The following is a 16,950-nucleotide window of genomic DNA, read 5'->3' as shown; positions in this document are numbered from 1 at the left end:
AGCTCTTTTTGTTTCAGTTAATCAATTTGGTTCAACCTACGCATTACGTCATTGATCATTAGCACTTGGTTGTTAGTTTTTTTCCCCTAATTTTATAGACTTTATTATAATCATTCCATACAGATAGATCAATTTTTACAAAAAATAGGATCGAAAACAAATCAACCCAACCCCCACCCCTGAGAAAGAGAGCATGGCCAACACAGTAAAACATAAAGCTGGTCAAAATACGTAAATTAATGAGTTTAATAGGTGGATTAAAAAAAAAAAAGAAACGTGAAGAGAATTATTTCCTCAGTGCTTTAAGAGCTTATTCTAAAATACTGTATTATTGATTAGATCCTGTCAGGTTTTGAAAAAGTTCTGCACAGATCCTCTGAGAATTACATTTTTTCCAATTTCAAATAGTATAAAACATCAGTTATCCACTGACTTAAAAGATGAGAGTTAGGATTCTTCCAGTTTAGCAAAATAAGTCTGTGTGCCAATAGTGTAGTAAAGGCAATCACAGTTTGTTTGTCCTTCTCCGCTTTAAGCCCATCTGGAACAACACCAAACACAGCTGTTCTTATTATCAAAAACACACTGGGGATCCAGTATTTTTGGAAGCCACATATGCAAATGCCATAAACACTGCCTCCACTATGTTTCACAGATGATGTGGCATGCTTCAGATCATGAGCCGTTTCTTTCCTTTTTCATACTCTTCTCTTTCAATCATTCATGTCCATCTTAGTTTCATCTGTCCAAAGAATATTGTTTCAGAATTACGCAGGGATTTTAAATGTTTCCTAGCAAGGTCCAATCTGGGCTTCCTGCTCTTGGAGCTTACAAGTGATTAATAACTTTGTGATAAATCATCTGTATTTACTTTAATTAAACCTTTTCTTGACAATGATATGCATACCAGCTGGAGAATGTTCTTGTCTAGATGTTGTGAAGGGATTTTTCTTCACTACAGAAGAATTTTACAACCATCCAGCACAGTTGTCTTCCTAGGTCATCCAGGCCTACTGCTGTGAGCTTCTTCTTTTTTTTTTTTTTTTTTTAAAGAATATATAAAATTGTTGTTTTGGTGACTCCTAATGTTTCTACAATCTCTCTGATGAGTTTTTATTTGTTTTCTCAGCCTAATGATGGACTAATCCGGAGCACATCAAATAACTATTTATGTTTTTATACCTAAAGTAGCAAAGCCTTTTGCACAGTGCTATATGTTACTGTATAATTTTTGACCATTTCAAATTTAATTTATGTCCAAACAAACACACTAAATTAGTGCTATATATGGCAGACTGAAGAAAATCTCTGGATACCAATATTTTACTTTGAGTAATGACAAAGAATAATTCCCAGCCAACAGTATATAATTTACTGTTTTCTGCTATATCTGCGGCCTTCATTATATGTCCCTTTCTACAGTGTCTTACAAAAAATAGTGAGACTATGAAGCCAAGATAAATACTCAAAAGAATCAAAAATAAATGGCTGAAACTAAGCTAGTGGTCCCAAGTCCATACAGAAATGGATAATCAACTGATTTTGACTTCATTTGTAATTACCACACTATAATGAATATGTTAAAAAATCTGCCTCTATAATACATACAGTTGAATGAATAAAATGATATTTGTAAGCATAAACATTTTCCAGAGTTCTTAATTATGAAATAACGTAAGTGCCTACCTGTGTGTCAGTACTAGGGTTCCAGTCAGGATCATAAATTATAACTCGATTAGCACCAGTTAAGTTAACACCTAAGCCACCCACTCTAGTTGTAAGCAGGAAGACAAAAATTGACAAGTTCTGTGTAAAGAAAGAAAAAAAAAACATTTTGTTGAAAACAAATATAATGATAAATAAAATAAAACCCAAATGCATAGAGACCTTAAGACAGGACTACAAAGTGTTGCAAAAATGGCAAAGGATAGCAACCATCTTTACAGTGGTTAAATTATGATTATTAATTTAATATGCACAGTAGGTACTGAAGCATTTTATGAGTTGTGGCTAAAGACTGCTCCAGGGTCTTGTATTTCTCCCGTCAATGGGAAATATTTAGATGATTCTGTGTGCTACACTGTACATTTTTATTGATGTCATAAATGTTCTTCTTTAAATAAATGAGTGTCCATAAAACAAAAGACAATAGAAGGGAATGTGATGAATATGCATGTGCATACCATTAGACAACTGTTTCTATACAACAAAATATTTTTATATGCAAGTTTCATATCTTACACTATTAATATTACTCTTTTGGAGGTAGATTATACTTGATTGAATACACATATTATTCAAATTACACTTCTTCATGCTGTGCATGTGGTGATGAAACACCATTAAGATGGTTTGTATGGTGCTTTTGTTCTTTTTTTGAATATTGTTTACATTGTTAAATATTGTTTCTAAACATATGTCACCTCATTATATTGTGCAATGAGAGGCTGTCTTGAAGCTACAGTAGTCGTTCCATCCATTTTCAGGTAGGTGTAACTCTGCTCTCTTATGAAAATCTCCAGGATGTCCAGCATCTGGTTGAGGAGATTGAAAGTAAATATCGTTAACAGGATTAGGCATGAATTATAGGATTAAGAATCATTAATATTACATGTACAAGGAGGGCCAGCTACAGAGTAGGCTCAGATTCACTCTACAGCAAAATCCTATTTCTATTGAACAATGACAGCTGGGACCTGACAGAACTCATAAATAAACCCTTAATAAAATAAACACTCCTATAATGAATTTTATTTAAAAGAAAAAAAGATAAAAACTACTCCCGGGCACAGTGTGCTCTACAGCTTACTTTTTACAATTTAATTTAGTACTTTAAAAAAGAAAATATACCAGAATTAAAACTTCACTGCATGAAAGGCTGTATATAAAAACTCCAATATATTAGGGAAAAAATATTTTCTTTCTTTAATTATAGCTATTAGTTGAAGTAATGAAAATTACAAGAATAAATTGGTAAGCAAATAATTCAGTCTTTTAACAGAAAAAAGACAACATATTCTAACATCATATCAACAAATTTAAAATACAATTTCTGAAATTTTAATTTGCTTTCAAAATATAGAAAGCATTATTTCTATAAAAGAAAAAAAATTAACAAATATGAAAATAAATACATTTTCATTTTTAAAAGCCACATGGACATTTTTCAACAACGTTGAAACATACAGTACAAAGAATCTGGAAGAGAACCAATTTACTTTGAGGAAAAAAGAAAAAGTGCATAGAATGGCAATATACATTTTACTTAATTTTAGCTTTAAAGTTCACATAAAATAACATTGCCTTCTAATTATTTTTTGCAATTCTGCTGCTCCTTCTTTACTTTCATAGATACAGTACATGACTAGGGCAAAGATAGATAGATATTATATTGATGATATAGTTTCAACTGTACAAGAAAATCTATATTTGCAAAGTCATATATACTACTGTATATAAAAAATTTCTGATTTTGCATAACAGGTTATAAAATAAATCAGTTTAAAATCTGGACATGTCATGCATTGTTCTCATTGTAGAAATATAAGTATTTGAAATATTAAAGAACAGGTTGGATCTTTATAAAGCAAAACCTTATATGTGTTAAGTTCCTTAAGAGCAAATGTATTGCAATTTGTATCACCCTTGCTTAGAAACAGTCCAAATTCATGGCAGATGTAACTAATTTAATAATGCATACCTTGTCATTGAAGTATAATAATAAAAAAAGAGAAGACTATACAAAATACCAGACTTGGCATATTTACCTGTCTTGACTGCGAAAATAATAACACTCTGTGGCCCTGCTTGTGCCACAGACGAAGTAAAGACTCCACCACAATCATTTTTCCTGATCTTTTCCAATAACCAAATTGCTCATCCTCTTTCAGCTCATCATCTGGTATGCCTTTCAAAATTTTGGGTCCACCAGAAAATAGGTCTGGGTGATTGCAAATTTTCCTTAGGGAGATAAGGCCAGCAAAAATCTAAGGGAAATGTTGAAAAGGTAAAAATGTGTTAAATATTTTACATTACAACTTCCACAGAAAAATGCTCACACTTTCTTCATATATCTTAAATAAGGCTGTTTTTGAAATAGTTCTCCTTAGAAGTGGTATTTTTTTTCTTATTTCAATGACCAGAATAAAAAAAAAAAAAATCAAAGTCTCTGTTATACTTCAGGTACAGTGCATCCGGAAAGTATTCACAGCGCATCACTTTTTCCACATTTTGTTATGTTACAGCCTTATTCCAAAATGGATTAAATTCACTTTTCTCCTCAGAAATCTACAGACAACACCCCATAATGACAACGTGAAAAAAACTTTACTTGAGGTTTTTGCAAATTTACTAACCTATACCTACTTCTAACCTGGCTTTCTTAAGTAAAATCCTAGAAAAGGCAGTCATTATGCAGCCCAAATGATTACCTGAATAAACATTCTATTCTTGATAAGTTTCTGTCAGGTTTAAGAACAAATCACTGTACAGAAACTGCACTCATTAAAGTAGTAAAATACTTACAGGTAAATGCGGACAGAGGCCGTGTATAGATTCTCATTCTCTTAGATCTGAGTGCTGCATTTGATACCATTGATCACAATATTTTTAGAAATCGCCTTAGTCAATGGGCTGGCCTCTCCGGCAGTGTCTTAACTTGGTTTGAGTCTTACTTGGCAGATAGAAAATTGTCTGTTAGTTGTGGGAATTACACTTCAAAGACACATGATATTCTATACGGTGTTCCACAAGAATTTATCTTGGGTCCGCTGCGGTTTTCTATCATGCTTCCATTAGGTCAGATTACCTCAAGGTATAACGTGAGCTACCACAGCTATGCCAATGACACACAACTGTATTTATCAATAGCACCTGATGACCCAGACTCTCTTGGTTCACTGACAAAATCTCTTACTTGTGTTTCTGAATGGATGAGTAGTAATTTTCTCAAACTAAATGAGAAAACAGAAATTTTAGTAATTGGCAAAAATTAATATAATGAGGGCATTAGAAATAATTTTGATCCATTAGGACAAAAAGTCAAGACAGAGGTAGAGAATTTAGGGGTAATTATTGACTCTGACCTACATTTTAAATTACATGTCAATCAGATTACTAAGACAGCATTTTTTCACTTAAGAACTATAGCAAATGTTACATCTTTTATAACTTTGCAATATGCTGTGAAATTAGTTCACGTCAAGAAAAGTTTCTGTTTTCAGTCGGATAGATTACTGTAATGCACTCCTCTCAGGACTACCCAAAAAAGACATCAATCAATTACAACTAGTGCAGAATGCAGCTGCTAGAATCTTAACTAGGAAAATAAAATCCAAGCACTCTTTCCAGTTCTGTTGTCACTACATTGGCTACCCATTCCATTTAGAATTGATTTTACAATACTGCTTATGGTTTACAAAGCCTTAAATAATCTCACTCCATCCAATATTTCAGAATACCTTTTACCTTACACTTTAAATCGTTACCTTAAAACTTCAAAAGGTTGTCTTCTTATAACCCCATGACCTAAACGTAAACGAAGTGGTGAGGCAGCCTTTTGCTGTTATGCACCTAAAATCTGGAACAGCTTACCAATAGAAATTCACCAGGCTAATACAGTAGAGCACTTTAAAAAAATTGCTAAAAATTCATTATTTTAACGTGACTTTCTCTTAGCTTTGTTTTAGTTTAACCCTGATATTCTGTATATGCATTTAATTATCATTTTATATTATATGCATATAATTATCATTCATGGCGGCTCTGAAATCCATATGAACTCCTACTTTCTCTGTTTTTATTTTTCCGGTTTTCTGTGGTGGCAATCTGCGCCACCACCACCTGATCAAAGCACTGTGCTGTCCCTACATTGATGGATTGAAGGCCAGAGGTCCATATAACCATCATCATCAAACTTCCATATGAAGCCTGAAAACCATGAGGACTGATTGAGATCAATTATGTTAGGCAGAATGCCTAGAGGGGGTTGGGCAGTCTTGTGGCCTGGAACCCGTACAGATTTAGATTTTTTTTCTTTTTTATTTGTTTTTTCTGTCATTCCAGGCCATCAGAGCTTATTTTTATTCTACGCTAATTAGTATTGCCTAATTTTATTTGTTACTTAGTATTTCATTCATACACCTTTGGCTGTGATTAAAGCCTAGAGTCAATTAGGCATGACAAGACAAACTTCTCATACCCAGATCTGGGGATTTTCTGCCATTCTTTTCTGTAGATCTTCTCCTGCTATTTCAGGTTGGTTGGAGACCATCAGCAGACAATTATTTTCAGGCATCTCTACAGATATTCAAGTGGGTTCAAATATGTGGTCTGACTGACCAACTCAAGAACATTCATAGAGTTGGACCTGTTCCACTTCTGTTGCGTTTGATTTGTGCCATTGTCCTGTTGGAAGGTGAACCTTTGCTCCAGAGTAATCTGGAGCAAGTTTTCATAAAGAGTATCACTCTAATTTGCTCTCTACAGCTTTCCTACAAAAAAATCAACCCCACACCACGACACTGTCACCACCATGCTTAATCATAGGAAAGTTACTACACCGGTGATAAATGGTGCCTGGTTTCCTACATACATGATGCTTAGAATTGAGACAAAAAAAAATAAATCAATCAATCAATCTTGTCTTCACTGGACCATCTGTTTTTCATAGTCACTGAGTCCTATAAATGTCTACGGGCAAACTCCAAGGTAAGCATTAAAATGGTCTAGTCACATAAAACCCTGTTAAGTGGGGTGTTGCAGTGGTGGTTGTCCTTCTGTAAGTTTCTCCCATCTCTTCTCTGAAGTTAAACCAGATTGCCCATCACATTCTTGTACACCTCTCTTACCATGGCCCTTCTCCCCATATTACTCAGCTTGGCCAGGCAACAACCTCTAGGTAGAGTTGTGCTCTTTTTCAAACTTATCCCATTTAAGAATTACGGAGGCCACTGTGCTCTTGGGAATTTCAATGCAACCAAAACATTTTTGAAGCTTCCCTCAATCTGCGCCTTGAAACAATCCTCTGCCAATTCCTTCTACCTCATGGCTTGGTTTTTGCTGTGACACACATTGTTAGCTGTGAGACCTTATATAGACAGATATGCTTTTCATAATCATGTGCAATAAATTGAATTTTACCACATGTGGGCTCCAAATAAGTTGTAGAAACATCTCAATAATGACCAATAGAATGGTATGCACATTAAACAAATTTCAAGTGTAATAACAATGAGCCGGACTACTTGTTTTAATGTTGAGTTGTTTACTTTTAATAAATATTTTTTCATTTTGTCTTTCTGGTTAATTTAGTACTGTTTGATGAGGGTAAAATGAATTTAAACAGTTTTAACATAAGGCTGCAAATTTAACAAAATGTGAAAAAAACTGAATAGATTCTGAATACTTTCTAAAGGCTCTGTATATCAATGTTTTCAAGCATTTTAAGATATTTAGATAAATATTCAAATGGCAGCAAAAAACATTGTTCCAAAAATAACTAAAATTACTTTATAGACACTAACATTAGAAAGATAGAGAGCAAAATAGATAGATAGTGTCATGTGTGTGAGCCTCATGCGTCTTCTGGTGAAATGGCTTATTGTATACCCTAAGAGACTAGGGCCATTTTCTGGAAAAAGGCTTTTAACTCTGCCCCTTCTAGATTCATTATAAATAAAAAGCAACTGGCACCCAAACAAGGCGGTAATTCACTGACAGGATAAAGAGCAAGAAGGTCTTCATCTGAAGAGACTACTCACAAAGTTTTCAGCCTGTCTCACTTTGTGCCCAGAAAAGATATTGAATAGAGTTTATCCAAACTGGGAATACAACTAACTTTTATGTGCTTAATTGTTCTCTTTCTAATATATAGATACACAGATAAAGCTAAACAAGTTTGGATAAGAAAACACTTAACAAAAATACAAACAATGCAAAGAAAAGGTAAAGAAATGGAATAAATGAAAAACAGTTCCAAATACAACGTAACATTAGAAGGACCTGGTCAGAGGGTGAGTTAAGCATGTTAACACAAGTTAAAATGTTTATTAAACAGAAGGGTTTTAAAATTAAAGTGAATGGAGCAACCGATGTAATAACTTTAGTGAGCTCATTCCAAAGGTTTGAAGCAAAAGAGCTGCAGGCTGTGCCACCACCAACACATGCGAAAAGCAGGTAGCACATTGAATGTCTTCTAGTAGCAGTTGGAGTCAAACTTAACAACTGCAGTTGCTGGATTTTTTTTGATATAAGGATGTCAGATTATACAACTAGTCATTGCAAGGGATGACAAATTACAGAACTTCAGCACAGTTGGTTATTTATCAGGTTTTGCACATACTGGAGCTTGACTATACGACTCGAGAAACTCAGATCTTTTTGACTTTGCCGGGCTGAGCACAGATCAGTCTGACTGTGTTGCTGTGAATATCAAACTACACAGTTGACAGCCATGGGTGCATAATGCGACTGCACCTAACTCGATAATGTATTATGTACTTTAGGTCTGTGACTGAAAACAATTCAGAAAGATGTTTAGTGTGAAGGGGCTTTAGTTGGTGACATGAAAAGACTGCAACAATCCCCAAATCAGAGAGAAGGTACTGGAGTAAAAAGATGTATTAGGTTGCTTAAATGCAATCCAAGGTGAGTGCAGACTGTCACATAATTTTGTACTCAGTATTTGAAGATGAAGCAAGCATATTATTAATGATATGAGTCTAAGTGCACTGAATGAACAGAAGCTGAAGTTTAAGTTTAGCAAGCATTTAGCAAGATATTGTGTTATTTGTGAAAGCATGCTCACAGCACAGTATGAATTTTAAAATGTAGCATCAGTAGTAAAGTACTGTGATTTTTTTTACTTGCATGTTCAAACAATAAGCAGCAAGCTGCCATGATAAATACTAATTTAAAATATAGTTTTAAACCTTGCCATTTTCTGATTACTAAATATATACACAATTTATGAAGAGCCTGATGCTTTACATTAATCAGTCCAACCTGCTTTCTTGGAATTGGTATTATTTAGGCGGTAGCACAGTACAATGGGGCTTACTGAGTAATGTACTGAAAAGTGACAAAAAAAAAACATTCTTAATAACACAAGGATGCCTCCATTCAGAGCATTTCCTTTACTCTACATCTGCTTATAGAAACACTATTCTGCAGTATACAAGCTCAGATTTTTAAGAAATAGTGCAAGCGAGCTGAGAGGTGCAACAAAAGTAAAATATGCAACTCAGCAGTTTATACACTCCAGCAGAAACAGAGAGCCAAAAGCAGATATTGCAGATATGAACGATATGAGCTGGAAAAAAATGGCTTCTTTTTTTCTTTATTAAAAACATGACCTGGGAATGAGGGGATGTGACCAAGTTCAGTAAAAGAATGGATGGATAATCCTAATGTTTTGTTAATTTAAAATTGGTATGTTGTAAATTCTCTCCTCTTCGGCCAGTACATTTGCAAATTTTGGGTGTTAACCTTGTATTATAATTCTATGTTGTAAATGTACAACTCTTATTGGTAAGCTACTCTAATATTATCATGTTATCTGCATTGTTTCAAAATGCTACTCACCTCATCAAACATGCTTTAACTTTTTTAGTTTTTGAGTGATACCTTAAAAATGTGCAATGTGTTAATCCTTGCTGTTTGTCAGCCAGATCTTTCTTGAGATAAAGGCATAAATTTCAATACCATTATTTTGCTAAATTAAGCACAAATAGATGAAATTAAAAGAAAAAAAAAACACAAAAACAATTTTAGAAAATAAAATTTGGCACTTTTTAATCTGATGCAGTAACTAAAAAGCCCCAAATCTGTATTTGAAAGTTGTTCTAGATTTGAATTTACTTTAACCACTATAATCTCTTAGCACATTTAGATATGGGGCAGCACGGTGGAGCAGTGGTAGCGCTGCTGCCTTGCAGTAAGGAAACCTGGGTTTGCTTCCCGGGTCCTTCCTGTGTGGAGTTTGCATGTTCTCCCAGTGTATGCATGGGTTTCCTCCCACAGTCCAAAGACATGCAGGTTAGGTGCACTGGCGATCCGAAATTGTCCCTAGTGTTTGTTTGGTGTGGGTGTGTGTGTGCCCTGAGGCAGGTTGGCACCCTGCCTGGGAATTTGTTCCTGCTTAGCGCACTGTGTTGGCTGGGATTGACTCCAGCAGACCCCCATGACCCTGTGTTAGGATATAGCGGATTGGGCGATGAATGACTGAGTGACATTTAGATATACTGTATATATATTTTTTTACATTTTTACAAACTAAAAAGATTATTGTTGTATATATTAAAAAGATTATTGTTGTATATATTTCACTCAATATGTACATCAGTATTCATAAGAAGTTTTCAAGTAGGTGGTAATTGATCAAACTATTATTTTTGTGTTATTTTCAAAAAGATGGTGCTAGACAAGCTTGTAAAGTGTGGAGGAAGGTAGCAGAGGGTTTAATATTAAAATAAGACACACTATATTCAAGTGCACTAACAGAACAAACATTATACGGTGTACTAAACACCATAAAATATTGACAACTATAGGAAGATAAAAGCCTTGAAAATGTAATCATAGTATTTTAAACAGACGTAAATAAAATCCTATTGAAATTATAACCAATATATTCTTATATCTGGGCAAAAAAACAACAAATGAAATAAGGTGCACATAATTTACTTGAAATCCTTTCAAATGTTTTTACAAGTAAACTAATAAAAACTCAATTGTGGGGGAGTTGGGGGAAGGGAGGGTTACAGTGGTGGATAAGACTCCTGGTTAAAAAAAATAAATAAATGTAAGCATCTCTTAAAAATTGTTTACAAAAAAATAAAGAGATCTGCACAGTTCATATATTATTCAGATACTACTGTAAATGTAATTACATTAAATATAAGGCTAAGGTTAATTATCATACAATTGATCTAGTTGCTTTGAAAATGTTAAGCTTATTTCCAAGACGCAATCATAAAAAGGACTTGCTTTTTTATTTTATGTAAAATGCATTTTATTAATACCACAAACATTGGAAAAACAAGGAGAAAAATCTATGCATGTTCAAAGTTAATCAGTACTAAACAGATAAAAAAAAAAACAAGACGGAACATGGTAAAACCAAAGCGGACTCTGAACTAGAGAAGTACCATAAGGAGGTATTTGCAAGAATCTCTAATTACTGTGGCTAGAATGGCACCGTATAGACCAGGGTATGGAAATAATGGTTACTACTAAAAATGTTAGGATGTCAAGTCATAAATAAGCAAATGTAGTATCAATTATTATACCTGATACAGAGATTTCTTAAAAATAAAATTAAAAATTGGTAATTACATCTATAAAATAGACTGTCAAGTAAACAACAAACGAAAAAGATGCTAAAAGAAATTTATGATCAATACCATCCAAAACTTAAGATATACCAGCTAGACACATTGGAAGAAGGCACTACTAACAAGGGATGTTAACTTCCTTAGCATTACATTTTTTCTCAAATAAACACCTAAAAATCATAGCATTTTTGCCGATTGTCAATGCAGGAAGAAGCCACAGAAGCACATTGAGATTAATAGCTGGGTCAGTTTTAAGATGATGTTTACGACAGTCTACTTCAATGGTTAAATAAACTACGAGGTTAAAGTGGTCATTTCGAGATTTCTGATGAAATTTCCACTTTAATCGCAAAATACCCCTTTTCACTGTGTCCCTAACTTTTTTTTCTTTGCGGCTCAAATACGGCACCATACACATTCTGATGTTATTATGAATGTGCAAAAAAAAAAAAGGCATAGAAGATAGTATGTGAGATCTTTAAAATGTATCATGTCATTATGAGGGGGAATATGCAATGCTTGAATATAAAAGCACCACAAATGCATTTGTATGTTGGCATTTTTAGTCAAAGAAACCCCCCCAACACTAACATGCATCAATCAATGCCATGATTTTTATTTCAGTTCACCTTGAATCTGCTGTGTATGAAAGCTATTGAGCCACCACAAGCTTATTTAGGCTACATTTTTAACTACACAATATCGTAAAGTGTTTTAAAAAGAATTTTATGCAATGTAGTCAGCTAACTGCATGTAACTGCATTCTTTTATCACTGTTATTTCTGTATATGACACACTGTTACAGAGATACTTAAACTAAAATGTGATAAGTGACTCTCAGACTAATTAACTATAACATGTGAAATGCTCAATCATATCAGTTAATGTAGCCCCCAGACAGATACAAATTTTATGCCATTCATACATTTTCTAACTTGTTTTGTTTTTTTAAACACCTTATTTCCAACTCTTCTACGTACGTTTGTTTTTCTTAATAAAAGTATCATGCATAAATATACAGTATAAAAATAAATAAATTATTGCTGCCATTTTAGGTCCATGTTTGGGTTCAGGAGATGCACAAAATGCAACAATGTATATATATCAAAAATTCATTAAACAAAGAGTTTTCCTTTTATTGAATTTGTGTGAAAACATGTTAACATGAACTGAATTGTAAATGTTAAGAGAAAAAAAGTGAAGTGTTAATTTCATGTACTGTGTATTATGTTTCACAATACAATAAGAGATTTTGTTACAAGTGTAAATTTTATGTACCATGTATTATGCTTCATAACACAATAAGAGATATGGTTACATGTTAAATAAACCTATGTTTCTTTAAAAAATATATGGCAGTGATTTCAATCAAATGTATTATTTTGTTAAGTCTTTTTCAGAAAATATGTAAAATCTCAAAATTTAATTTCAGGTTTAGTAAGTAGTACTATAAGAACCAATAGAACATTTTTATAGAAACAACACAGATCAACTTGAATGTTGGGAGGGTTGAATCATGAAACAGAACACACGTTAAATATGTTAGTAGGGAATTTTTGCAGGAATACTATATGGTTCTTCTGGGAAAGGGTTCTCTGTTGTGTTACTGACAAATTATAATGTTATTAAGAAACTCTGGAAACACAGCTCTGCCACAGAAAGGTTAAGGCAAACCGCTTCATAGTTTTATAGAAAATAATAGGAAAAAACATTGCTTGCATTTTGATGATACTCGTCTACATATTAAGCACTGAAATTCTCACCATCTGTGTAAATTAACTGCTCCAAATTTTAAGATTTACAAGATGTACTCTGTGTCAATTGGAAACTTTCAATACATCAAAATAAACTCACTCAGTTTCAATTCATGAATTCATCGGTTTTTTTGAACGTGCTTATTAGAATTTAGCATAGGAAGTGGAGCCTACCTAGGTAAGATCAGGTATAAGGAAGCTAGAATTCCTAGGTGGGACATCAGTCCACTGCAAGACATCATTGTGTATATGTCCATCATCAATGACAGTTTAGAGACGTCAATCATCCTAACAAACACATTTGGAATGTGAGAGGAATACCTGGACAGAACTCAAACAAAGGGAGAACGGACCCCACAAATACAGTGACTAGGCTGGTGTTCACATCCAGGTCTCTGGAGCTGTAAAGCAACAATATTAATCATTCTGCTGCTCCATTTTAACCACGGTGGGACAAAATATGAACACTTCATTCAAAATGACCCACCTGCATTTCTCCGTTAAGGATTTGATAGACCTCTTTTGAATCTATGAAACTCTGGTAAATCTCACGCTGACACTCTGTTAATCTACAAAACAAAACCTTGACAGATAAAAAAAAAAAAAAAAGTTTTTATAGTGGAAGGCAAGTTTTCTTCATTAAATATTACTAATCACAGAAGCACTATACTACTGCCTGTTCTGACAAATTCACAAATTTCTCACTTCTTTCCACTCAGGGAGCATGATACAAATACAAACTTATATAAAATTTCTTCAACACAAATTAAAAAGCACAAATCCACAAAAATAAAAATGTACTTGTGCATGAAATGCCTGGTCAGACAAACAAGGAAAAGTAGATTTTATGTTATGTAGTGTCATATCTGCAAGGATGGAATAGATTAATGCAATTCATAAAAATATATATTTTTTTGTGATTATGGTAACTTCTTTAACAGGTATGACTCTCTCTCACCTCGGAGTACTGTATCCAACAACCATCCTTCTGCTGATACCAGCATAGGTGAGACATTCCCACCCACAATTACAGCAGCACAGGTGAGCAGAGAGCTGAGGAGACTTAGTGTCAGCAAAGCAGCGGGTCCAGATGGAGTATCGTCACGACTGCTGAAGGCCTGTGCGTTGGAACTGAGGAGACCTCTACAGTGTATCTTCAACCTGAGCCTGGAACAGGGGAGAGCCCCAAGGCTTTGGAAAACATCTTGTATCACCCCAGTCCCAAAGGTATCACGTCCTAGTAAGCTGAATGACTTCCGGCCTGTTGCTCTGACGTCACATGTGATGAAGACCATGGAGCGGCTGCTGCTTCACCACCTGAGACCACAGGTCCGCCACACCCTCGACCCTCTGCAGTTTGCATACCAGGAGAAGGTGGAAGCGGAGGATGCCATCATCTATATGCTACACCGATCCCTCTCCCACCTGGACAAAGGCAGTGGTGCTGTAAGAATTATGTTTTTTGACTTCTCTAGCGCCTTCAACACCATCCAACCTCTGCTCCTTAAGGGACAAGCTGACTGAGATGGGAGTAGACTCACACCTGGTGGCATGGATCGTGGACTATCTTACAGACAGACCTCAATATGTGCGTGTTGGGAACTGCAGGTCTGACATTGTGGTCAGCAACACAGGAGCACCACAGGGGACAGTACTTTCTCCGGTCCTGTTCAGCCTATATACATCAGACTTCCAATATGATTCGGAGTCCTGCCAAGTGCAAAAGTTCACTGATGACACTGCTACTGTGGGCTGCATCAGGACTGGGCAGGAGGAGGAGTACAGGAAGCTAATCAAAGACTTTGTTAAATGGTGTGACTCAAAACACTTACACCTGAACACCAGCAAGACCAAGGAACTGGTGGTGGATTTTAGGAGGCCCAGGCCCCTCATGGACCCCGTGATCATCAGAAGAGACTGTGTGCAAAGGGTACAGACTTATAAATACCTGGGAGTGCAGCTGGATGACAAATTGGACTGGACTGCCAATACTGATGCTCTGTGTAAGAAAGGTCAGAGCCGACTATACTTTCTCAGAAGGTTGGCGTCCTTCAACATCTGCAATAAGATGCTGCAGATGTTCTACCAGACGGTTGTGGCGAGTGCCCTTTTCTACGCGGTGGTGTGCTGGGGAGGCAGGATAAAGAAGAAGGACGTCTCATGCCTGGACAAACTTGTTAAGAAGGCAGGCTCTATTGTAGGAATAAAGCTGGACAGTTTAACATCTGTAGCAGAGCGATGGGCACTAAGCAAACTCCTTGTCAATCATGAAGAATCCACTGCATCCACTTAACAGTGTCATCTCCAAGTAGAGGAGTAGCTTCAGTGACAGACTTTTGTCACTGTCTTGCTCCACTGACAGACTGAGGAGATCGTTCCTCCCCCACACTATGCGACTCTTCAATTCCACCCAGGGGAGTAAATGCTAACATTATTCAAAGTTATTGTCTGTTTTTACATGCATTTTTATTACTCTTTAATTTAATATAGTTTTTTGTATCAGTATACTGCTGCTGGATTAGGTGAATTTCCCCTTGGGATTAATAAAGTATCTATCTATCTATCTATCTGGTTACATTGTATATCAAACGTATATGTTAGGAATTTCAACAACCAATGAGGTACTGTTATAAAATACAATTTTCTTAGTTTGATTAACAGAATAAATTTATAGATAAGAAAAAAAAAATCTCAATCTATGAAAATAACAAAATCAGAATTTTTGTTAATTATATGTTGGAAAGGCCAAATCCAAATGGCATAATTTCTCATTAATACTTGTACAAATTAAATCTTTCTTAAATGTATTAATCTTTGTTAGTATATACAATCTAACAAACCTAAAATAGCAATAAAAATGCTGTTAATTAAAAATATTGTTACTAATTAGAATTTTTTTTCTTTAATATATGACAATGTTTACTGTGTAACTAAAAGTCATATAGTACACTAAATATCCCCAAAATTGTGCCCCAGCTACAAGAATTACAAAAATGATCTACATACCTGTTCATTTTTGTCTGGTAAGGAAAGATTAGTCTTTACATCTGCTTTCATTCTTCTAAGAAGGTACGGGTTTATTGTATCTCTTAAAACACAAGCACATTTATATGCAGTCTGTACCTGTTAAGTAAAAAAGAAAATTGATAAATAGCCAAATGGATCAGATCATCTGCTTATAAAAGCAATGAAAAAAATCAAAAATCTTAAAATTACACAAACAAAAATGGTATTTGACTTTAATCTTAGAGATTTTGTTTCAGACAACAAATGCAATGTATAAATGGTCTGACAAAATATTTCAACGTTTCCCACCCCAACATTTTTTAAAATATTTAAGAATAAAATAAAATTAACTATAAATTAAACAAACAGTAATAAGGTATAAAAGTCATACCCTGTAGTTACACTGTACAGGGTGGTCCAGATCTAATTATGCAATTTTCATTAAGCTATAACTTATTAAGTTTATTACTCCAAGCCTGTATCCAACTGAATGGAAGACAAGTGGGACATTACATGGAAAATCAGTGAATTAATTCAATGTAAGTCCATTTTCGTTTATAACAAGATATTTCGAACGATTCTTTTGTCTTGTATTGTTTTCCCGCATTGCATTAAAAGTTGCATAATTAGATCTGGACCACCCTATTGTATATAGTTTTTTTTTAATTATCACAAATCAAAAATTAATTTTCATGACACTTGTACTGCAGCAAAGCCTATCATAACAATTGTAAACAGGTTTACAAAAAAATATTGCTACATCCATCTATTAATTTCGCAGTGCACTAATGAACCCATAGCTAATGATTACTCAGAAAAATTTTACAATTAAATCTATAATTGATTAAAACCTTTAT

At 34.5% G+C, this 16,950-nt stretch overlaps 1 protein-coding gene across 3 annotated transcripts in view; it reads right to left on the bottom strand.

The window, feature by feature from the left end:
- ercc6 (excision repair cross-complementation group 6) overlaps positions 1-16,950 on the bottom strand; it is an 81,922-nt gene that overhangs the window by 11,587 nt on the left and 53,385 nt on the right. For all 3 annotated transcript variants that reach the window (XM_039773812.1, XM_039773822.1, XM_039773831.1), the window contains exons 11-15: positions 16,094-16,210; positions 13,575-13,670; positions 3,768-3,986; positions 2,424-2,534; positions 1,687-1,806 (exon numbers count right to left, since the gene is read on the bottom strand). In XM_039773812.1, the coding sequence (XP_039629746.1) occupies positions 1,687-1,806; positions 2,424-2,534; positions 3,768-3,986; positions 13,575-13,670; positions 16,094-16,210 (663 nt within the window). The remainder of the gene's footprint in view (positions 1-1,686; positions 1,807-2,423; positions 2,535-3,767; positions 3,987-13,574; positions 13,671-16,093; positions 16,211-16,950) is intronic.

The sequence above is a fragment of the Polypterus senegalus genome, chromosome 1, assembly GCF_016835505.1.
Source record: "Polypterus senegalus isolate Bchr_013 chromosome 1, ASM1683550v1, whole genome shotgun sequence".
NCBI lineage: Eukaryota > Metazoa > Chordata > Cladistia > Polypteriformes > Polypteridae > Polypterus > Polypterus senegalus.
Note: the sequence above shows the minus strand (reverse complement) of the source record. Positions and strands in the feature narration are given on the sequence as shown.